This window comes from Venturia canescens, chromosome 1 (genome assembly GCF_019457755.1).
Source record: "Venturia canescens isolate UGA chromosome 1, ASM1945775v1, whole genome shotgun sequence".
NCBI classification, from domain to species: Eukaryota; Metazoa; Arthropoda; class Insecta; order Hymenoptera; family Ichneumonidae; genus Venturia; species Venturia canescens.
The window spans coordinates 33,907,155-33,930,653 of NC_057421.1; the positions used below are offsets into that span (position 1 = coordinate 33,907,155).

The 23,499-nt window shown below is 37.0% G+C and overlaps 1 protein-coding gene, 2 long non-coding RNA genes and 1 pseudogene across 16 annotated transcripts; 2 read left to right on the forward strand and 2 right to left on the reverse strand.

The window, feature by feature from the left end:
- Positions 1-863: 863 nt before the first annotated feature.
- On the forward strand, positions 864-4,151 carry LOC122412453 (uncharacterized). 4 transcript variants are annotated; one of them, XM_043421974.1, is made up of 3 exons: positions 864-888; positions 2,328-2,835; positions 3,750-4,151. In XM_043421974.1, the coding sequence occupies exons 2-3, from the start codon at positions 2,413-2,415 to the stop codon at positions 4,059-4,061; spliced, it is 735 nt and encodes a 244-aa protein (XP_043277909.1). In that variant the 5' UTR covers positions 864-888; positions 2,328-2,412; the 3' UTR covers positions 4,062-4,151. The 4 variants fall into 4 exon arrangements, with proteins under 4 accessions (XP_043277909.1, XP_043277901.1, XP_043277920.1 ...); XM_043421966.1 differs by lacking the exon at positions 864-888 and adding an exon at positions 1,107-1,310 and having other exon boundaries at positions 2,354-2,835; XM_043421985.1 differs by lacking the exon at positions 864-888 and adding an exon at positions 1,160-1,284 and having other exon boundaries at positions 2,354-2,835.
- Positions 2,902-23,496, reverse strand: LOC122412472 (protein ALP1-like; annotated as a pseudogene).
- On the forward strand, positions 7,474-10,456 carry LOC122412483 (uncharacterized). Of its 5 annotated transcripts, none has more exons than XR_006261355.1 (5): positions 7,475-8,017; positions 8,686-8,871; positions 8,928-9,108; positions 9,732-10,018; positions 10,251-10,456. It is a non-coding gene; the product is annotated as an uncharacterized lncRNA (long non-coding RNA). The 5 variants fall into 5 exon arrangements; XR_006261357.1 differs by having other exon boundaries at positions 8,686-8,860; XR_006261356.1 differs by having other exon boundaries at positions 7,475-7,747; positions 7,844-8,017; positions 8,686-9,108.
- On the reverse strand, positions 11,518-22,990 carry LOC122412492 (uncharacterized). Of its 7 annotated transcripts, none has more exons than XR_006261371.1 (11): positions 22,335-22,990; positions 21,882-22,225; positions 20,828-21,009; positions 18,006-18,249; positions 16,268-16,474; positions 15,880-16,063; positions 15,040-15,418; positions 14,734-14,928; positions 13,490-13,752; positions 12,691-12,806; positions 11,518-11,688 (listed from the first exon to the last, which is right to left on the reverse strand). It is a non-coding gene; the product is annotated as an uncharacterized lncRNA (long non-coding RNA). The 7 variants fall into 7 exon arrangements; XR_006261362.1 differs by having other exon boundaries at positions 12,691-12,809; positions 15,272-15,418; positions 22,335-22,989; XR_006261361.1 differs by having other exon boundaries at positions 12,691-12,809; positions 22,335-22,989.
- Positions 23,497-23,499: the final 3 nt, after the last annotated feature.

The window sequence follows — 23,499 nt, forward strand, 5'->3', positions numbered from 1 at the left end:
TTGTTGGTTCCGCCATTTTGTAATCGCACCAAGTCGAACATGACGCGAACGCAACCAGCGTCACCGCGTTCACTTCAAATCGAACACGTTTTATGCCCGCCCGTTTTCTCCAACGTTAATCCGAGTTTAAAAAAAAATTGAACTGAGTTTGAACTGCATCGGAGAAAACGGCCATTAGCGTTATTATGGCCATTTTCTCCGACGCGGTTCAAACTCAGTTCAATTTTTTTCATATAGTTTCGAGATAGGATGAACCGAGTTTAAACTCAGATTAACATCGGAGAAAACGGCCATTAGCGTTATTAACGCTGTACATATTCTACTTAGACGCTCTGTCATGCAGCGTCTAAGTAGAATAAGTATAAATTAAGTATAAATAAGTATAATAAAGTAAAAATAGAATAGTAAGAAACCCTTAGTTTCTGACACAACCATCAGATGTCAGGTAGCCCCCGAACATGTGTAGCGATTTATGTTATGTATTGTGATGTATGTATGAATGAGTTGCTACTTTTTTATATGTATGTTGATCCGCTCGACTGTGTGTGGTTGTGTTGGCTTCGACGGCTGATGTTGGTATAGAGAATCTGCCACAGCTATGGTGTGAAAAAAAAAGAATTCTGTTTCGTCTCGGGTACAGTGGCAGACTCATCAGTGGGGCTGATGCCAACTGTACCCTACCCCAGATATTTGTGGATGGAAGGTACTGGGATAGGAAGTGATATCTATGGAATGGAAGCCAGTCGAACCGTATACGAGAAATCGTAGCCTCGTAGCGGCAGTTGAGCGAACTACTAGAACACCACACATGATGATGGACATTGACCGTGTGTGTGTAGCACACGGTCAATAATATTGCACAGTAATATTGCACAATAAGTTTGTATGGTGTGTAGTGCGCCATAAATTTAAGATAGCTCAAACTTCTGTTCAATGATTGCGCAATGTTTCAATACTACATCTCCACGTTTAATAGTATTGTGAAATCACCTATATTGTGCAATATTATTGACCGTGTGTAATAGGCCTTAAACGAAACGTGTGTCTCGAGGTCTCGAGGTTAGAAGAGAACTGTGTGTAAAGAGATGAACCAACTTAAGGAAATAGAATTTTCCCAAGAAATTGGTAGCCATGCGTGAAGTAAACACGCTAAAACTCTGCTACTCGCAGTGTCTGGCGGTGTCGCACAGTGTCGTAGTAGGAACGCACGGTGTCGGACACTGTGTGACACAGTGTCGTTCAGTGTCATAGCCGGAAAGCACCCACGGTCAATAATATTGCACAGTAATATTGCACAATAAGTTTGTATGGTGTGTAGTGCGTCATAAATTTAAGATAGCTCAAACTTCTGTTCAATGATTGCGCAATGTTTCAATACTACATCTACCCGAGTGGGGCCACGGTCTTATATACAGGTCTTGAAACGTAGTCAGTTTTCTACAGGACGGCGTGGTTCTCTTATTGTCCGTGTATTAAATGTTTGATATGTTCGTGGCGCGGCGCTGCAATCTAGGGATGTACGTAGGTAGGGATGTGGTAGGGATGAAAACGTGCAACCTATTTGTAAACAATTATCTAACCTAAAATCCCTAAAATCAGCGAGTGTGTTATATGGTGTCATACCAGTACGACAAATAAATTCCGTACTTTTATATTATATTGAATTTCTATAATTCTTCGTGCTTATCGTGAGATGTTTGAAGTGACAAAAAACGAAAATAGTTAAACCATGTGCGGTCCCGCGGTGGAGATTTTATCGTACGCGATTGTTTATTACATTCGCGTTTGCGTATGAGGCAAAATGTTCTTCAAGAGAACAGAAAGTTACAACCAAAATTTGTAGTAAAAAAAAATGTCAAAATTGGTGAACCAATAAAAATAACGCCGTATTTATTCAAACTACATACGTATATTTCATTTATAACCTCCGTAAATACTCTTTTGCCTCTAATCTCCATATACGTTTCAATCATAATAATGAAATCATAATAATATTCATATTAACTACTTTTAAAATCATATTAATTAGCTACTTTTATTCATAGAAATTCAATACTTATAATAATAATATTTCTTTTTATTAGGGCTATTAGCTGCACCGCGCATGCGTTGATTATTCATCCCTCGATCACAACGCCGATCTGGCGGCCACAAAGTGAAATAATTGAGCACACGTTAAGAGAGCCACCCCCACTACCTTCGTTTCAAGGACCTGCATGTACTACACGTTCAATAATATTGTGCAATCACCTATATTGCGCAATGTTATATTATTGACCGTGTGTAGCAGGCTTTATTGCACAATGCCTTTTTATTGCGCCGTGTAGGCTTCATATTGCGCAATATTTTGCAGTTCACTGTTTGGAGCGGTCGCAATCAGTCAGTCAGGTAGCATACAGCAAATCGGTTAAAATGACAAGCAATAAGACTACCACGAAAGATAAAGAAAGAGAGTTTTTACTCGAGTGTATCGAATTGTATAGAGATTTACCGGCCTTGTGGCAAATAAAAAATAAACTTTATCGTGACCGGGACCAGAAAAATATGGCTTATGATCTATTGTTAACCAAGTACAAGGAGATGTTTCCACAAGCAACAAAGGAAGATTTAAAAAAAAAATTTAACAGTTTGAGAACAAACTACCGCAAAGAACTGAAAAAATATTTAAATTCTATGAAATCTGGAGGCAGTACAGATTTATTATACAAACCAACGTTGTGGTACTTTCAAGAAATGAATTTCTTACAAGATCAAAAATTACCATTAGACTCAGAGTCTTTTATGGATACAATTGCTATAGCTGATGGGAATGAGGATAATGAAGAACAAGGATCTGTAAGTTATTTAAAAAAACTTTTGAATCTGTTGGTATCTATTGAATACATAAATAGAACTCAAATTAAAGTCCAACAAATTTATTTTGCCATGGAACTGCACCTTCGTTATTAAAATATTCACAAAAGTCGTTCCTTGTTTTCTTTGCAATCTGTAGTGCATTTCTTTGATTGATTGTTTGTAGTGGAATCATTTGGGTTATTGCCTGTGTTTGCATCTGAACAGTTCTGGACTCAGTATCTTCGTGTAGAATCAAATTTTAAAACAAGTATGAAGTGCACTTTCGTAAGAAATGCAAATTACAGTAAGCTAGAACAATCTTTCGTACTTTTACTGGTTGCAAAGAAAAAGGTCTTTGAAACACTCCAAAACTGCTTACTAATATTCTGAATGTACTTTTCATTAGACGTCTTGCACGTGACAATCGGTAGTTGAATATTCGTTTTTCCATCGTTAGTACGCTTTGATTGTATGGCTTTAACAAATTTGGATCCATTGGAAAAGCGTCATCTCCAACAAAATCGTATGTAAGAGTACGGGTTGTATCAGTTACAATTGCAGAACCTGGGATATTTAAAGTGTTATTCTTCAATCTTTTTCCAAACTCAGTATTTTGTAGAACACCGTCATCTAACACGCGTCCATTGGTTCCAACATCGACCATAATAAATTCATAATTAGCATTTACAGCAGGCATCAACACAATACTACATGTTTTTTTTTGTAATTTAAATAGAACGATCCTGATCCAAATGGTTTCTTAATTTCCACGTGCTTGCCATCTATTGCACCAAGTACATGAGGAGCATTCCGCTTGATCTCAAAATCTTTTGCAGCTTCTTCACATTCTTGGCTTGTTTTTGGTAACTGAAAAAGAAAATGCCGAGTTTAATATATTTTTTCTTTATTTTCAGGAAACTCAATCATCTATAAATGATATTCAAGATTCTAAGCCTAGTCGAATTCTGACTCACACAAAAAATACACATGCATCTAAAAGGCCAAAGAAAAGTGAACAACTTATCAATTTAGCATATGAACGCTTAAGTGAAGTAAAAGACGAATATCATTATTGGGGTATGGCTTGGGCTGCAGAGTTTCGAAAGATGGAAAGAACTCAACAATATTTTGCTAAGAAAGCAATTGGAGAGATTATACTGGAAGGTCAATTAGGACTGCTACATCGTGATTCTGTACAAATAAAAAAACCTCCAAAATTCCCTTAAGAAAAAAATCGTTGGGACAAGTACATTGAGGGTACCTTGGTTCCTGACCATATCACGAAAAATGTAGAAAAACTTTCATAAGAAAAATTATGAAACCAACTGTAAATAATTTCAACAGAACAATTCGAACAAAATTTCTCAAATCTTGAAAAAATATTACATTAAAAATAATACAAATCTATAATTATTTTGTAAAGTGAAAAAAATTGAAATAAAACATGAGAAATAAAAAGCGGAAATATCGCGCTTGAAATCATTTTGAAAAACGATGCCCCATTCTTCCTATCTGATTCTAACAACTAAATCAATTAAAAAAAAAAAATCCATCTAAGTTACTTGCAGCACTAAAATTTATGATATCAATTGGAGGACAAGTATTTTATGAGTAACTTCAAATTTCAACATTATCAAATTGTTCTAAGAAGCTTTTAAATCCAAAAAAAAGTGAGTGTGCTTTAGACCACACAGTTGAAGTAAAACTTTTTTCGCAACGTACAGGTGTATAGGTCATTCCACCAATTATGGAATTAATTTGTGTCGGAGGGTCTAAATTAGCATAATGGTCATTGCTTTTCAAAAGTACGTGTCACTGTGAGCTTTCATGATTTTTTTCAATTTTTGTCTAGCCGTTTCTAAGTTATAGAGGTTTGAAAATTTGCAATTGTTAACTTCTCGTGGTGAAAATATCGAACCCCTGAATTACTTTTCGGAACACTAAACGTAGTTATTTTTATATGAAAAAACCTCAGCTTTTCTATAGAAATATTTTAAATGTTCTCAGGGATCAGATAAATCCTGACAAAGCAATTATAACTTTAAAATTGCTTTTTCTCCTAATGTACCATTTTTTAAATATTTTAGAATGTTTTTTTCGTAAAGTTCAGACCTTTTTTTCTACAAAGGAACAGTGCTATTTTATTTTGAGATTTTTAAAAAATCAAGTATAAAACAATCAAGTTGAATGATACACGTCATAAATTATCGATGCGTGCCGTACTGCAGCAACGACCGTCACGTCATTTATGGTTTGAAATTCAAAGATCTCGACATATAACATTATATTCAGTAGCTGTGTACTTGAATATGTATATAAAAAACATGAAATTCTTGTGGTTTTCGTAGAGGATTACTTTCTCTAGTAAAAAAGTGTTACACTAATTGTAATTTAAAATATTTTATAAAAATACTTATTTTTATTCTTTCATGCTTGGTTTTTATATCGTTCGTTTAAAGCTACTGAACTCAAAACTCGCACACGCTTTACTGAGATGTATATATTTCATGAACTGGCAGTGAGAAAAAGAGAGAAAGAAAATATACGCGCGAAATTCCTATCACTTGCTCCTATAGGGCTTCTTCCATCAATGTCCGTATAAAGCAGGCTAACGCACTAACACCAACTAACACTGCGTAAATAAGAGAAAGAAAATGTGCGTGCGCATCACTCTCTCTGTCTCTCTCTCTTGCTCCTAGGCTCACTATACACGGTCAATAAAATTGCACAGTAATATTGCACAATAGGTTTGTATGGTGTGTAGTGCGCCATAAATTTAAGATAGCTCAAACTTCTGTTCAATGATTGCGCAATGTTTCAATACTACATCTACACGTTCAATAATATTGCGCAATATAGGTGATTGCAAACTTATTGTGCAATATTATTGACCGTGTGTAGCGGACCTATAAAAGCTTGTGGGGAAATAGCACTGCAAAATTGTAAATCCATGAAAGTATTTCCAGTGGCCAAATAAGGCCCGCTACACACGGTCAATAATATTACACAGTAATATTGCACAATAAGTTTGTGGGTACATTCGACTTGGACGCTGACAGCGTTAACAATAGCGCTATTTTGCGTTCGACTTGGCGTTGTAAATGCTACAAGCGTTTAGATGGGTGCGTTTAGAATTGTGTTCTCAATAACGCTCTCGACGTTCAAGTGGTTGAACGCATCCACAGAGAGAATCGTCTGTTATTTCTGTTATCGTACTACTGCTTGTTTCGCTAGCTTCACTTTTCGATGAATCCAGTATTGTTTCGTCGAGTAATTGAAAAAGAATAAGATCACTTGTTGGTTCCGCCATTTTGTAATTGCACCAAGTCGAACATGACGTGAACGCAACCAGCGTCACCGCGTTCACTTCAAATCGAACACGTTTTATGGATGTTTTATGGACGTTATAGGATGAATCGAGTTTAAACTCGGTTCATGAAAAAAAGCAAATTCATTGAAAAAGGATCCTATCAGATTTTTCCAATATTTTCGAATGACTTTTAAAGAAATTTCAAGAATTATTGAATATTCTTGATCTGAAAAAACAAACTACAAGATGTAGACGCCCAATTGGGATCTGAAAAAATTCGTGAGACATCTGATGTTAAATTTTGAACTACAACCGGGGTGCAACATGGACAATTAACACACGCACAAGTCACTTGAAGATGTGACACATACATGTACGTTGCATCCCGGTATGCGCCATTTTTAGCTTGGCCACGCTTCCATGTCGATCCCAATACAACCAGAAGAAAAACTCGCTATTTGCTTTATTTTTATAGCCATCTAAATCAACAAGAATCGTCAAAAAAAACTTTTTATATTTCAGTGCAAAGTAATTTATTTGGATAAAAAAAAACCTGGTTACAATATAGGTCTATTTGTCTGTTCATTCATAATTCCAGCGATTTTTTTCTCATATATATTCATCTGATACTGATCATCAAGTTCTGTATAGTTAGCCGAATAAAACAACAATTCTTATTTTTTAACTCCCAACTGCCCGGAGGCCAAAAAAGACGGAATTTTTATTGTTGCTATATCTTGGGAATTTTCTTCTTGTTTTTCTCCTCTATGGCTATTTCCCTTCTAGGGAATGTACCACAATCCCCCACTCTTCTTATTTGGCTTTAGCGTCGAAATCATAGTCACCTTACAGACACGAAATTATTCGAGGTGAAAGCATACATTAAGGGTAGTGTAAACCTGAGGTACCTTATATCTACACGTTCAATAATATTGTGCAATCACCTATATTGCCTAATATTATTACCGTGTGTAGCAGGCCACCTCCGTTAACTTGGCCCCCCCATTTAATTATTTTAAACTTTCGTTAATGCAAATCGTTTGAGAGTCGTTAGAGAGAGTATGAGAGAAAAGAAAAATTGTTTGAGAGTAATTATTTTTTTGGCAAAAATGATTTTATTTTTTGGCGTGAAGCTGGCCCCCATTTTTTTTATCTCCTAGAATAATGGACTTGGACGTTTCATTTTTTTTTTAATCGCTTGAAAATCGTTTGAGAGAGATTGAGAGTGAAAGAAAATCGTTCGAGAGTTAATATTTTAATTGATATTAAATTATTTATAATTAGTTGATTTAACCTAGGGTCCCTAGAACGACGCACTTCCGGTGTGCGCAGTGAGTGTGCGCAGTGCAGTGCAAGAAAAAAATTTCATGCTGCAGAACGCAGATATCGGCAACGAATATTTCCATCTAAAATGGATGAAAATACAGACTACAGACCCGGGAATAGTCGTTTTTCATAAACTTTTCAAATTCAATTTCAATATTTTTACGCAGTTCCTGACTCGATCTGACTAAGAATGCAGCAAGTGCATTTGCGTGTAAGACATCTGCGTCCCAGCGTGCTCGCCGCAATTTTAGCTCCCCACGCCAGGGAAGCCGAGTGGTACCGAATTAATCATCATGCCTTTCGTTGCGAATATTCTCCGAGCTACGCTGGCAATTCATGAGTTGCCTAAAGACTATACAGGTCTTTTTTTAGGATGTAGCAACACCGATTGCCCTTCCAACAAAGCTCTCTTGAATGAGTGTTGTGACAATCCGTGCGTTGTGAAAATTCATGCATTGGACAACTCGAATTCTCGACTCGATTTACAATCATGTGCTTCTGATCCACCTGGATACATCGGTGATATCGATTCTGGCTGTACACCAGGTGAAAAACAAAACATTTAATAAATTGATTGGCTTTGCGCTCATGAACTTGGATTAGTCGAAAGAACTAGACTTTTTGTTAGGAGGCAAGAGCAAAGTTTGTGGAGTAATATTTTTATTCAATGATAAATCGTTTTTTTGCCTCGAGCGGCTCTTGATAATTACAAATTTTAGATTAGAAAATCATTGGATATGAAACAAGATGTTCAAGTGGTTTGTCTCATAAGCAGCCACAGGTTGGGAGAGGAGCAGGTTATATCAATAATTCAATAAGTTTGAGTCGGAGCTAAACGGTAGATTATTACATGTAACGTGGAAGCAAGCAGTCTCTTGGTAAATAAGCTCAAAAGTCTTTCAATCACCCCTGTGTTGTTTCGCAAACCCGATCAATTTTGTCCCCCCCCCCCCCCCCCCCCCAGTCTCCCAGTTTTCTCTCTTGCTCTTTGCACGTATGTACAGTGTAATATTGAATTTGCACAATTGAAATGCCATGAAACTCGACGTTTTTTTTTCGAATAAATTAAATTGCAAAGACCATTTGCAATTTAATGTAAGAAAACAGTTTATTGTATTCAATTAACTTTCAAACTTGAGAACAATGATGACAAATAGCAGCAAAACATACCAAAATTTGGAAACTGAATTAATTGTGAGAATTTGGTTTTACAGGTGTGAGAAAAAGCTCGTTACTGCTGAGGTTTGCGGACAACACATTCAACAGTAGTTACCTAACGATGATAGATGTTGACATCAAAATAAGGACTATAGAGGTTAAAGGAGACAGGGTGAAGCTGTAGGTATGGGACACCACAGGACAGGAGGAACTCAGGACAATAACGTCAATGTAATACAGGGGTACGCATGGCGTAATATCATTGGTTACGACGTTACCAGAGGTGACTCGTTTGCAGATGTCAAACGATGGCTACACAAGATTGACCACAACTGCAATACAGTCAATAGGGTTCTCGTGGATAACAAAATCGATGCTTCTAACCAAAAAGTTGTACTGACCGAGGATACTGAACGTTTTGCCACTCTTTGAGAGAACTCTTTGAGATCTCTGCTAAAGGCAACATCAATGTTCAAGAGGTATGTATATATTGAATATGTATATATTTTGTCATTTTCTCGCTTTTTTCGAGATAATCTTTTCTAGGCTGTTGTATGATCGTATAGGATTTTTTTATGAAATGTCCTGCAGTCGTTTATGTTAAATTGATCACAATCAGAACCGATGATAAAAAAAGTGAACTCGAGTTTCGAACAGAATTTCAAATCAATAATTTAACTAATACTTTTTTACTTGTATGAACTCAAATCAAAACTTTTGAAGATGGAGAAAAAGTTGTGGCATTTGCTGTAACTCTTGAAGGCAGATTGAAAAAAAAAACTGGATTTTCGTTCCTGAACTTGACTTTCTTTTTTGTTGATTCAAGATTTTTTTCATCAGTACGCTCTCGGCCTGGCATAAGTAGAATGTTTGCTAATTCATTTGTCAATCGGATCGATGAGAAAAAAAATAGTATAAATATAGACCAAGTCCGCGAGATTTGGCGAAGCGCTTGAAAGCGCTCCAATTGTTCGATGAAATAATTAAATGGCATCCCAGATGCGAGGAATCCGACGAATCAGCTGAATAGCGGCTGTTATACCGTACAAATGGAACAAGACGATCGGCCAAAATTCATATTGACATTTCATGATATTTCCAGGCGATCCAGAGTAATTCGACGACGACGTCACTATAACAGCGGCAGAGTTATCGGCGACTCCAACGGCAATGAGAACCGCGAGTGGTTGGACCGGTGGCTCAACGAGATTCAATCCAGAGCAAAATGCAAAAGCCGCGACGACGGGGAAAAACGGAGCTCGAGGACGAGGGAGTTATAGAAACAGGAGTCGGAGCGAGAGAAAACAATACACGGAGACGACCTGAACGACGAGCCAACGAATCCCATTGTCGAGCGGAAAGACAGAGAGGAAAAAAAATGATAAAAATGTAATATAATTTTTTCAATATTCGCGCATATCTTACATATAATGTATAAAAATTCATACGTACATAAATAATTGATCAACGGGTATAAATAACTCTATCTGAGTTATGTCATCGTTCCGAAAAATGCTGCTCAGCACTCGTCTTTCATATACCAATATCGCGAGCAAAATTCAAGATACAGTTGGACAGCTTCTTATGGAAAAATTCACGTGAAGATTTTTTTGTGTTTCAGGATGCGAAGCACTATGACACATTACGAAAAATGTATTCACCTACGAGAAAGTCACCGAAAATAATACCGATGGATACTCCAGTTGATGCGCAAGTGATAGACGCGTCAGTGGGGGCAATGGAAACTTGAGATCGACAACTTTTTTCCTTTCGATTCTATGAATATGGATTGATCTGTATTTTTCAATAAACTTGTAATTCATCGTATTGATACATATAAAATCATAACACCGTTCCCCTTCCTCTGTCGTTTGATCTTCCAGCGAAAATTCATTCGAGAAACAAATTCGATATAACAAGACTGAACTCCAATGACGGAAGTGAGTCTCATGCGGTGACTTGTTTGCACGATAGAAAAACTATTTTTTTATAATTCAAATAAAAACTTATTTTAAAAACTAAACTAAAAATTGCGTTTTCACACCTGATCCAAAAACCACTTTCTAACATATACAACTCTCGAAAGTTTTATTCGACTTGAATATTTTTAGTTAATGCGTAAAAAAGCATTTCTACGTTCCGTTTTTCACTCAACCACCTCGTCCAACGGTTTCAAACTATCAACTGAGCCTCAACGTGCTGAGAAAACCTGGAAACCCCCAAGAAAGAAAACAAGAAAAATTATAGAAATATTGCGCAAAGGGAGTCGTTTGAAAAGTAAATTGGAATATACGTCTCCAACATCAATTCGCAGCGCGAAAGCTTCAGGAAGTTACGGTATGAAAGATAATGAGGAAACTATAGGAACGAGAAGAATTGCGAGGTTGAGGATAGCTGTACATTTTTATCTATAGACTCTCAATTAACAATTGAGTGAACTTTTCAGTGTGAATATGAGATTCCATATCGGAACTTAAAACTTCAAATTCCATTCAATCTGGATTTTAATTACATGTAATTTAAAGTGAACGTTGCTCGAGATTCTCGGAGGAAAACGTTGAATCATACCATCCCAATAAAAATCATAATGTAGTCGTCTTGAACAAGTGCTAACGAATTCCAGGCCAAATAAATTGCTCTGCACGGGAAATTTTAGTGCGGTGCAATTTAGAGGCAGGGAAAGTCGATGCATCGAATTACCAATGCAATTTGGCTGAAAGTAGCCGGAAATTTTTTCGCCCTTCAAAATAAAGCCGAAGCCGATAAAGCAGTATGAAAAATGAAACAAAATCGAGTAGATCGACTAATCGTTAAGCAACTGATGCCACAATCACTTCGCTGATGTAAATTTGGATTTAAAAAAAATATAATTCTGAGAATAACTGAAATAAATTATTAATTTCTTTTATAATTTATTTGACCCTCTGTAGTGCCAACGTGAGCCGTAATTATTCAAATCCAGTCATACGATTTTTCTTACAGAAATAAACTGGTAGTAACGGCGGTGAGTTTGATTCAGATGAAAATCCGATGGTTTCGTGGATCCGGATGAATTGAATCTAAACAAATCGAAAAGAAAATGAATTAGAAATTAGAGAAAAAATTTTTCGTTTATTTTATAGAATTCGTCCTAAAACTAAACAAATACAAAAATTATTTATGGCGTGGTTGAAAAAACGCGACGTATTAACAATTCTTTTGTTCCGAAATTATTATTAAATATAACATTTTTCAAATGACTTATAGCGTCGAATTGCTTAATTTAAGGTACATCCAACACACCCGCATCCACCCTCTATCAAATACATCGGAATACGATTCGAAGTATTAAAAAAAAAAAATTATCAATGTCCAAATTTCAATGTTTTAATAATGGAAATCTAGATACTCAGAAAAGATTGAAATGATCCGCGAGAATGAGAACTTTGCAACGAAGTCAATTGATCGCTATTTGAGAAATCTCAGAAATTGACAAAATAAGAAGGTGGAACAGAATTCCGGGAAAAAATATGCAACGACTCAAAAAGCTATGTATATATATATATAACATTCAATATATACTCCAACTCTCCATGCACCCAACGCGAATTCCCTAAAAAATCGTTTTATCGCAAGCGTTTTCGCCGAATTGTACGATACATTGTATGGTGCACCACATACACCCATCTCATCGTCGAGGCGAGCTCATTCTCATGCCTCCCGTTGCACAGTTAACGGCTTAGCTTCTTTCAATTTTGTGATTTTCTGATTCATATCCATTTTTTTTTTTAAATTATTTTCGTGCTTGAACTTTTTATTTGTGATTTTTATTGTTTCGTGTATGGTGCACCAGTGTTCGTACTCGCGGTTGGAACAAGCGAATTTGCAATGCCACGGAAAGCCGCTGTCACAGTGGAAGAAGCTGTAGACAGCTTAAAAAAATTTATTTCATATTTTTCAACAACCACCCTTCCTGCATATAGTTCATCAGTATGGACGGAAATCAGTGACAATTTGCAAAAAAAGTGGACTCCCCATCATGTTTACAACAGTGTCGTACAAGATCGTCGTAAAATACTCACAATTGCACGAAGTGAAATGGGCATTTCGATTCCGTCGTACAACAATTGCACGACTGAAGAATCCGATAATGGTTCTACTTTAGAAGAATCCTACGAGTCTGAAGTAGATTCTGAAACTTCTGAAAGTGAACGCGAAAATGGACAAGTTTTTACCGTATCATTAACCAGCGAAGAATGGCACACAATGAAACCCAAAGGTATGCATTCACTTCATGTTAATATTACTTTAAATTTAAGTTCAATGACGGAATCGAGGGCTCTAGATATTTGGAAAAAAATAAGATTAAAAGAAATATTTTGAAAACAAAAAAAAAAGCAAAAACTTTCCGCGAAACGAACTTTTCGGAGCCGATTGGAGGGAGGTAGGTCAAGTTTTGGCACTGTGTGCGAGCAGGACGCAAAATGTAGTTTTCATCCAAGAGTTTTAGTTCGCGATAAAAATTTCAGGCGCACATTTACAAATACGAATCTAATCCGGAATAAGCAAACGCGTATTGATGCGCGTCGGAACTTGATTTTCATTTTCCTTTTCTCAATAATTTTTAACCAAAACAGTTTCAATTCGAAAGGCTGTACTTTCGCATAGCTGTTACCTTCAATCTAGCTGAAATTTGGTATGGAACTTCTTTCGTATCTTAGCCTTGACCATTCAGTGTTTTGTTACGATAAAATATTGAACAAATTATTATTTGGCGAAAGCACATCCTTACAGAAAGTTTGAAATCGGAAGAAAAAAGGAGGAGCTGAAAATCTAACAAGAGAAAAACCACGTGGTGTAAGAATTTCAAATGTACATTACCCAAGTTTTGGTGTTGGTGAGAGCACCGGCATCCACATCGTAGATAAATTCTTTCGCTGGTCCAGTAACCGACGCCCATAATAAAGGCTCCTTTGACCTATCCCAAATCACTTTCTGAGTTGAGGTTAATTCCCGCGTCTTCAATTACGACGACTCTTCGTATGATATGTTGACCCGTGAACACGTTCAACCCGACTTCTGCTACGATCGCGCCGTAGATCGGGTATGGCTTCAGTTCGAGCTCCTTCGTTGCCGGCGCTATCCTGTAATGAGATTTACCGAATATTTTATCTCGCAATAATTCGTCGTTCCTCGTATGCGCATTTTTGTGCTTTTTCCAACTCTCATTTGTGACGAGAAATAACGGGTTTCAAACGAGTATGTCGGTGGTTTCTCATAAAAATCGTAAAAATTGAGAATCGACAAACCAGAAAATGACGAAACGTATATGTAACGAGCGTACAAATCTACGTCGGCCGCATGAGCGGCCATCATCAACACCATCCAACTGGCATTTTTCTATTTTCAGTCTGATGGACTCGAGTCGTTTCAAAATTTCTTTGTATGCCATCATCGTTGTCTGGGATAGAATATATACGACGGGTAAAGAAAGCATGTTAAGGTGCTATGAATAAGCAGACAGCAAGTAAACCCGCAAGAATGAATAACAATGTTAATAATGAATGAATATATACATTGGTGCATAATTCGCTCGTTAAACTTCCTCCTGTCACTGAATTTTTCGGAATTATCATGTTATTAGTGGGTTTAACGGAAACTATGCACAGATCAATCCTTAAAGTATGAGCGGCGATTTGGGCAACCTTGAAAGAAAAAAAAATGATACTTTTATTACAGAATAATAAAATTGGAACTGATCTTACATGGGGGTGCATCATTTATTCATTTATCTTGATATCTTCGTACGAATTCCCTAACCACATTCTAGACCATCATGCACCACCGAATATCATTGAGTAAAATTATCTTCAAAACATCAGAGGATCCTTCATCACTGCGAACGGTATTCTCTTCTTTTTCCAACGATTTTTTTATTGTAGGGAGAAGAGAATGAATCTTTTACTCGCTCCTCTCGCTAAAAAACTTTCCGCTTAAACCGATATTTTTTTTTCTAATAATGTATGAGGTTAGAAGTTTCAATTCTCCAAGATATGTATACTCTTTGAGGTTTGCGATTATAAAAACTGGAGAGCGGCGAGAGGTATAGGAAAAGAAAGACATACACTGTTCAAAATTTCAACTGCTCGCTTGCGAACTTCGTAACCTGAAGATTTCTTCATATCCTCGATCATGGATAGTAGAGCTTCCTTATCCACCGAATTCATGTTCAATATGCGCACTTCCAACGGATTTTTTTCCAATTTTTCGAACTATATATTCTATTATGCTCTTTGCCATTGCGGCTCCCTCCGTAGAAGCTGAAAAGAGCAAAGTCTCACTAGATCAATGAATAATTAATCAATAGACGCGCGGATGATTTGAAGCGTGTTGACAATAGACAATAAACGAATGAAATATTGAGTGCTAACCAGGTGCTCTTCGAAAGATATTGGATAGTATCCTGATTTTCACTTCGCACTCATCATAGTTACATGTTTCGAAATAGTAGCAAGTGTAAAAGTGATAAACGAGAAATGGTGCGTGTAACTCGTTTAAAGAATAGCCGGCATTTCCCCAATGCACCGAATTGAGATATTGTATGAGGCGGTTGTCGTCAACGCCGACCTCGCAATCCTGTTTCATCGAGTAAAATTTGCCCACCTTGTCCACCGTTACTCGATTGTCATGATGAACCGAACTGGTCGTTTCAACAGGTGCCCTACAAGTGCGCACGCGCACGATTCTTGAGTCGATCGCGAGGTCTTGACGTCGTAATCGCCCTCCAAACGCATTACGTTGACGTTTATGCTAAAATACGTTTTTTTTTATATATGAGTATAGGTCGAAATGACACTTGATGCGGCCGCTTGAAAATTTTGGCCGAACAATTTTGATTTTTATTGTTTCAATAAAAAATACGGCGTTGTTCGTTCCGGTATGAAACAAAAAATGAGCACGAATTGAAATATTGATTGCGCAAGAATGAATGAAAAAACTAGCTGACATATTTATCAAACGGTTCGCAATTGATTATCAATGGTTTGGTGAAAACGATGTTGAACCATTCGATGGAACAAAGTCGATTTGTCCGAGTTCACCATAATATTTCATCATAATCATTTTCCATCAAACGATACTTGGTTCGATAATAATATATGATGATAACTTGGTACACGTATATATATATATACACACATATACTTGTCAGCCAGATCGACGATGACTAAAAAGCAAAAACGGGCGGTCATATTATCAATAGAAATAGCTACCTGTTGTTTCGAACAGCGAGGCAAGAAGCTGTCGAACCTTTAGTTAAATCGAGCCACTGCGAAGCGGGATAAACGTCAATACCGTCTTCCGTCGGTATGCAAACGCAACTCTGCGGCTCCATCGTGAAGTGACACTGAGATCCTACCTCGGGTGTACCCTTGATAACGTGCTTTGCATCGTTCCCTGTGAATGATAAATCAAATTTTATCATTTGCCAAAATCATATGGTGATGCGAGCGTTATTCGAGCGTTTGCCAAAAACAATCGAACGAAAATTATGATGAAGCAAGCGAAACAAAAAAACTGTTGCAAACTTTGGAATACGTGAGGCAGGCCTTGATAGAGAATACGAAAAGTACAAAGAAGAGAAGTAGAAAAAAATGAGACCTTTTCGCTTCGCTGACATGTGTGCAGTTTGGAACAGTCGAGTTTTATCACCCGAAGCAATAGCGTCCTTAATTGTTACAATCGCTTTTTTTTATTAGTGTCTCTGAATTTGACTGACTTTGATTAGTTTCGTAGCCTCGTTCGCGAGCGCCTGAGTTTCGGCGACTACAACACCGATCGGTTGACCCGCGTACTCGATCTCCTTATCTGCAAACAATGGGAAATAAATGAATCAACAGTTTATACAATTTATATACAACAAGACAAACTATGGAAATTTAATTTCCATTCGCGATTCAATTTTTTTCGATATATTTTTAGTATGTTTTTTTTTTTAATACATTTTTTGTATAATTTTTTTAGAATATTTTTAAATTTCAATTGAGCGAACAGTATGGAATAATTTTAACGTTAGAATCTGGACCTATAATATTCATGGCAAATTGACATGAACAGATTATTATGTTCAAGCAATGAATTTATTCGTATTTGTTCCCAATTGAATTGACATTATTTTCAACCATACACAAATGATTAAACCTAAGATCATTTTATTTGAATCTATGCAATCATTTTTCTGTTGTAGATTCTTCCTCCACAACTAATAGTAAACGCAGTTTGCGGAAAAAAGTCTGGACGAATATAATCGCAGTTGCCATATCGCGACAAACAAAAATACCGTGTGCGTATGTTTTCAAACGAGCCAGAGTTTCGTCGGCTGAGACGGGTAAAGCAAATTTCATTACCATTTGGGGTAAATGTAAGGGGAAAGTCTGCCGAAATGAGATCAAAGGGATCGTTGAAAACGAACCGGCTGACGACGAAGAAGTTCTCCTGAAAATCTACACGCGAGACACTCGCAATGAGAATAACATTCACGAATCGGTTAAACGTCCGCTGAATGGAATGCGGCGTATCGACGTTCAAAGAGATTTGATCCACGAAGGAGCATCGAATTACCGAAAACGCCAGGCAAGGGAAGAAATGGTACTCGGGGATGCAGAACCTCCCTATCTTCCAAATGCAACTGTATTGCGACAAGCTGAAAAACAGTGCGTCGATAGAAATTTAGGAATTGACCCACTTGATCGAAGAGATCTCATAGGAGCAATAGAAAAGTTGTCAGACCGACCAGAATTCGCAGGAGTCATAAAGGATATTGGGTCACGACCTTTTTATGTCATGTATCAGACTCCTTCCCAGTTACACGCGTACATTGAATATTGTAAAAATAACAAAGACAGCACTGTGATCATTGATGCAACAGGTAGCTTGGTAAAAAAAATTGATCACAATAACAATACCAAATCTGGCCACATTTTTCTATACAGCATGGTGATTAATTTTGACAAGCTTCCGGTATATCAGATGTTATCAGAGAAGCACAAAGCAGGATTTATCCATTATTGGATCTATGTATATGGAAGCGACCACTATTAAACCAAAAATAGCAATTTGCGATTTTTCAAGAGCTCTACTTCTTGCAATGTGTCTTGGCTTCAATAACATAACTCTAAAGAGCTACATTCAACAATGCTTTGAAAGCTTACTTGCAAACAAACTGTTTCGGATTGCAACTTATATTTTTGTGGATGTCGCACACATTTTACACTTCATTGCTGGATGGGAATGTTGGAAGACTGTCGTACACTTAGAAATTAAGCACTTTTTTCTGAGATGTGTTGGATTAGTTATCGAAACGTCCGACTTGAAGTCGTTCGCAAAAATTTATACGTACCTCTGTACAGTAGCTGCACAAAAATTTTCTGACTCCCTAGTCAACATTTCGATCAAGAATGATATGCCAGCAGCAGCCGATTTGACGAGTGTATTGACAATCAGGAACTGCCTTGAAGATTTAATTGGAAACAGGACTGATCTCAAGAAACTTGAAGAACCACATGCACCTGAGAAGTCCAATTATGTCCAGTTGGATGAAGATGTTGAAGAATTTCCAGGTGATGAATCCAATCCTGAAGAAACTGAAAGCATTTCAACATGGATTGAAAAACTATTGACGATAGCCACAAATGCAAAAAAAGTAGGCACCGAGATGAATGTTTTCTATTTGCCTAGTTTTGTAGCATCGTTGAAAAAAATTGCGGTTCTTTTTTCCATTTGGACAAATGTTGCAATGCCTGAACGCAGAAAAAAACATGCATTGTCGGCTTGTGTTGAAAGCCACTTCAGTGACTTAAAAACTAGAGTATTCCCCAGTGGACCACAGCGGGTAGACAGTTTTATTGTCACTCACATAAGAGATATTATTGGTGGAACGCTTCTCTTTGTTGCAAACACCCAAAAATATCAAAAGAAGTCACAGGTATTAGCGGACATGGCTATTCAAAATGTCTCCACCTTTTCGGAGGTCGACTCTCAGGATCCAATCAACAATTTCAATGACTCCGATTTGATGACCTATGAGGATTGGAGAGGAAAGGCATCGAAAAGTGAAGTGATCACTGGTGACGACAACGATGAAGAGCTGAATCACATTGAAGAAGTGATAGATAAGTGGGATCACTCTTACAGCAAGATCGACGTAGACTCTTTGGATAAATCCAAAACAGAGAATCCAGAAATGCAAGCAGCTAATGAGAATGACGAAAAACAAAAAGGAACTTATTTCACATCATTCCCGGAAATTAAATATGTCAATAGCCAAATCAACCACAAATCTATGACTAGACGTTGGAACAAAACTTTTTTCAGAAAAATCGTATACACACCTCGGGCAGGAAAAAGTAAAGCCTCAGACCACATGTTTGTCAGCCTCGGCCGACAATTACATGTGATCTGAGACTTTCCTTATTTTCCTGCCCTAGGTGTGTAATATACTATTTCTTGGAAAATGGTTCGAAGATTCAACAGTCGGTGAAAATGGACGGCAAATGTTACTTCATCGAATCCACCTGTGGATTTGATTCATTGGTGCAAATTTTAATCTGCGGAGCCATAGACCATTCCAGTTATGCATCGTCGATCCGGAACTCAAAGAATAAAACACTTTCCTTCGTTTCACAAATTTTAACAACTGGTATAACTAAAAATACCTATGTCGACCGAGCAAGACTTCTTTCTCAGTGGTACGCGGCAACACTGAAAGTTCAAACCGAAAAAAGTATCATCTCGTACACAGTGAGTGCATTTGACAGCATTGACAACTTAGTCAAAAAGGCCATGTCGTGCGAACCGAGTGTGCGTGTGATCGAACGGTGCAACGAATGTTTCGAAAACTCAAATTCCAGTAGTCAAGATCAATCATTGGTGTCGATTTCACCGAATCATAACGACATAAAAAAAAGTGGGTTCGGCGTCTTGGGAGCAGCTCTTCGCATTTGCCCGCAGCTTTCGAAAAAATGTCCTGATGAGAATTGCTGTGGAATAATCCACACTTCGAATCGAATGGGGATCCGCGTTTTTATTGAAAGCGATGTTCGAGCGATCTTAGAAGATCCGCGTGGAATAAGATACAAGCTGACCAATATTCCGAAATTTATTCAAATTCCTGATTCCAACGGAAATCAGGTGCAATACCGGTAAGAAATTTTGTTATATAAAAATGATAATATTATCCCTAACATGATTTTATCCCACTTAATTTAATTTTGATGTATTTCAGACTGATTGGTATTGTTGCGTACGAACCAAACCATTTTACTGCGTACTGCCTCCGAAACACATCAAAATGGGAACTGAACGACGATTTACAAAAAGCTAAAATTAATAAACCGCCGAAAACAGAAATCGAGCCACATTTAATCATTTATATTCCGACGGAAGTGTAATTCGTCCGCAAAATAATTTGGGTAATTCGATAATTTTTCAATATTTTCATTGGATGAAAGTACTTAAAAATTTCGATTCAATCTCAATTCTCTTGATTAAATAATACATTAATTAAACGAGATTTCGACTAATTTATTTGGAAAATATTTATGTATGTTAATGTAGAACCAAAGTTTCATTGGCTTCGTCGTGGTTGATAAGCGAGTTGCAGCCAGCCGAAGGGAAGAATTACGTGCCTTTATGCTCGAATCAAACATTGGATACCGGAGCAGTACATTCATTTGTCGAACAACGCCGATTACATAAAGTGATATTTCATTGACCAATTGGAGCGCTTAGCCAAATCTCGCGGATTTGGTATAAATTTATACTATTTTTTTTCTTATTGGCCCGATGAATTAGCGAACATTCTACTTATGCCAAGCCAAACATATGGATGAAAAAATTCTTGAATCAACAAAATAGAAAGCCGAGTTCAAGAACGCAAATCCAGTTTTTTTTTTCAATCTGCTTTCAGGGTTACAACAAATGCCACAATTTTTTCTTCATCTCCAAAAGTTTTGATTTCATACTGGTTCAAAAGTATTAGTTAAACTATCGATTTGAAATTCTGTTTGAAACTTGAGTTTACTTTTTACCATCGGTTTTAATAGTGGTCATTTTCACATAAACGATTGCAGGACATTTCATAAAAAATCCTGTACAATCATGCATGCCTAGAAAAGAATCTCGAAAAAAGTGAGGAAATGACAAGACAAGACCAGATAATACCTATTGAATATTGGTGATGCCAAAGAGTTAAATATCTATTTAGGTGGGAAAACGTTCAGTATCCTCGGTCAGTACAACTTTCTGGTTGGGAGCATCGTTTTTGTTATCCGTGAGAACCCTACTGACTATATTGCAGTTGTGGTCAATCTCGTGTGGCCATCGTTTGACATTTGCGAACGAATCTGAAATACAAAAAACGATCTTTACGTAAATTTTCCCATAATAAACAATTCAATTGCATTTTTAATTCTTTTCGCAATGTTCATTATTTCATTTACTTTCAAACGGTTTGTAAATGATGTTGTCAGAGTTTTGGTGCAGCTGCAATCGTATTTCAATAATGAGAAATATCGAAAAATGTATTATTTATTTTTACATAACATTATTATATACCTTTAGAGTATTGCTTTTTAACGACTGGATTAAAAGCTTTAGGCTGTTTTGAAGGTAATACCAAAAAATAACGATATTTCTCAAGTTTAATTCAAATACACGTAGTTTGACTGAAAAATTAACTTTTAAATGTGTGACAGAGACAAAATTCATACTTTGAAATCATTGAATTTTCTTTCGCCGTCTTCCCTCGTTTTTTCAATTGTTTTCGAGTGTTTTATGATGGGAGAGATCAGGATATAGATGGGGAAAAGAAATTCTTTCCATGAGCTTACTCTCAAAGTATCATATAGAACAAAAAAAAATGATTTCATAGAGCGGATGAAGATAAAAAAAAGGATGCACGATGTTTGTGATCAGTATGAGGTGCTCAAGCTGTTCATCGAGAAAAATTTCAACTTATGAAAGAGATAGAAAAAAAATTCAACAAGGAAAAACATAAAAAATCAATCGTACGTTTCTCAACTAAATCCTATAAAAACGAAGGATTTGAAAAGTACAGATTATATCGGGAACGTGTAATTAAGTAATGACTTTATCGAATAAACACAAAGAATTTGTCTGATTGTGCGTATGACAATAATTCCTGTCTCATTATCGATCCGGAAAAAAGTTATGGAATTATATTTTATCAGTGATCGAAGAGGTGAAAAAACCTTACCTTTCTCGGTGGAGGTACAGGATTGCCGGCAATACCATGATCGGAACACATGGAGCTCAAAGATTCGTTGTTTCAACCGTTGCTCCATCTCGATGAGTTTGACATCAAAGGCACTGGTGGTGGTGGGTTTCGTAGCCTCTGTAGAGTCGAGCTGTTAACTTTGTCCATTTCTGAGTAAAAGTGAAACGTTGCACTTAGTCCGCACAAATCCACAGCGAGACTAACAATTCGATCGTTGATCAGTCAACATCATAATAAATAATGAGTGTACTATGACTGCTGGTAGAAGAATCTCCGCTGGGTAATCTTTTGTGAGGTTAATGCAATAACGTTCCACCAATGTCCTGAGGCGGCAATATAACGATAATAGTAAATTAAAAAAAAAATAAAATAAAATGAAAAAAAAATAAAATTCTGCGTAGACGAATAATAAACGTTTTAATTTTTACTCACCGAAGTGGGAAGAGGTGTTGCAACGTCGACGTTTCTCGCATAAACTTGCAGCAATTGTTGCAAATCACGATTGTTTACCGCATGCTCGAGATCCGAGAGAAGATCGTGCTCGTTGGCACACGTTTTCATTACGTCTTACCCTTTTGTCCACGTATTTCACGTAGATAAATTGATTTCAACCGTCCCTCCTTTTCCATTTTGTCAGCATTTTTAGCGGGTGTAACTTGCGAGTGGATGAGGCCAGCCTCTGCGTACTTGGTGTTGCTTCTTTTCCTTTTCGATTCGCGTACTTGGTCTCGTAATCTTTCGATGCTTTTTTAAACGGCTTTTTCAAGTCGCCCTTGACGCCTCTCAAATCCCCTTTCAGCACAGAGTTCAGTGGGAACATGAAGAGTTGGAGAGGCGAGAGGGTTAACATAAACAGCGGAGACGATACAGATATAAAATTGTACAGGTTCAGAATACAATATCAGATGATTTGCGTAACGAGTTTATCACGAACTCAATAAAACGCGATATGCTGACGTAGCTAATTCGCGCGTCATGATTAATGAGTAATATACCAATAATGGGCGATAAATGCACTGTATTGACAATTGACATCCACAAAAATATAAGTTGCAATCTGCCGGTGTTCACTCTCTGCGCACACTCACTGCGCACACCGGAAGTGCGTCAGTTCTAGGGACCCTAGGTTAAATCACCTATAATTATAAATAATTTAATATCAATTAAAATATTAACTCTCGAACGATTTTCTTTCACTCTCAATCTCTCTCAATCGATTAAAAAAAAATGAAACGTCTAGGTCCATTTTTAAAGGAGATAAAAAAAATAGGGGCCAGCTTCACGCCAAAAAATAAAATCGTTACTACGAAAAAAATAATTACTCTCAAACAATTTTTCTTTTCTCTCATACTCTCTCTAACGACTCTCAAACGATTTGCATTAACGAAAGTTTAAAATAATTAAATGGGGGGGCCAAGTTAACGGAGGTTAGCAGGCCTACGGTTATATATATATAGTAATAAAATCAATGTCGTTGGTGAAACTGACCGTCATGGCGGCGGATCGTGGAACTTTACGGACGTTTTATCTGGTTTTATGTCGTTGGTAATGGAAACTGAGTTCCCGAAACGTTCGACCAATCACACTCGTTTCGGGA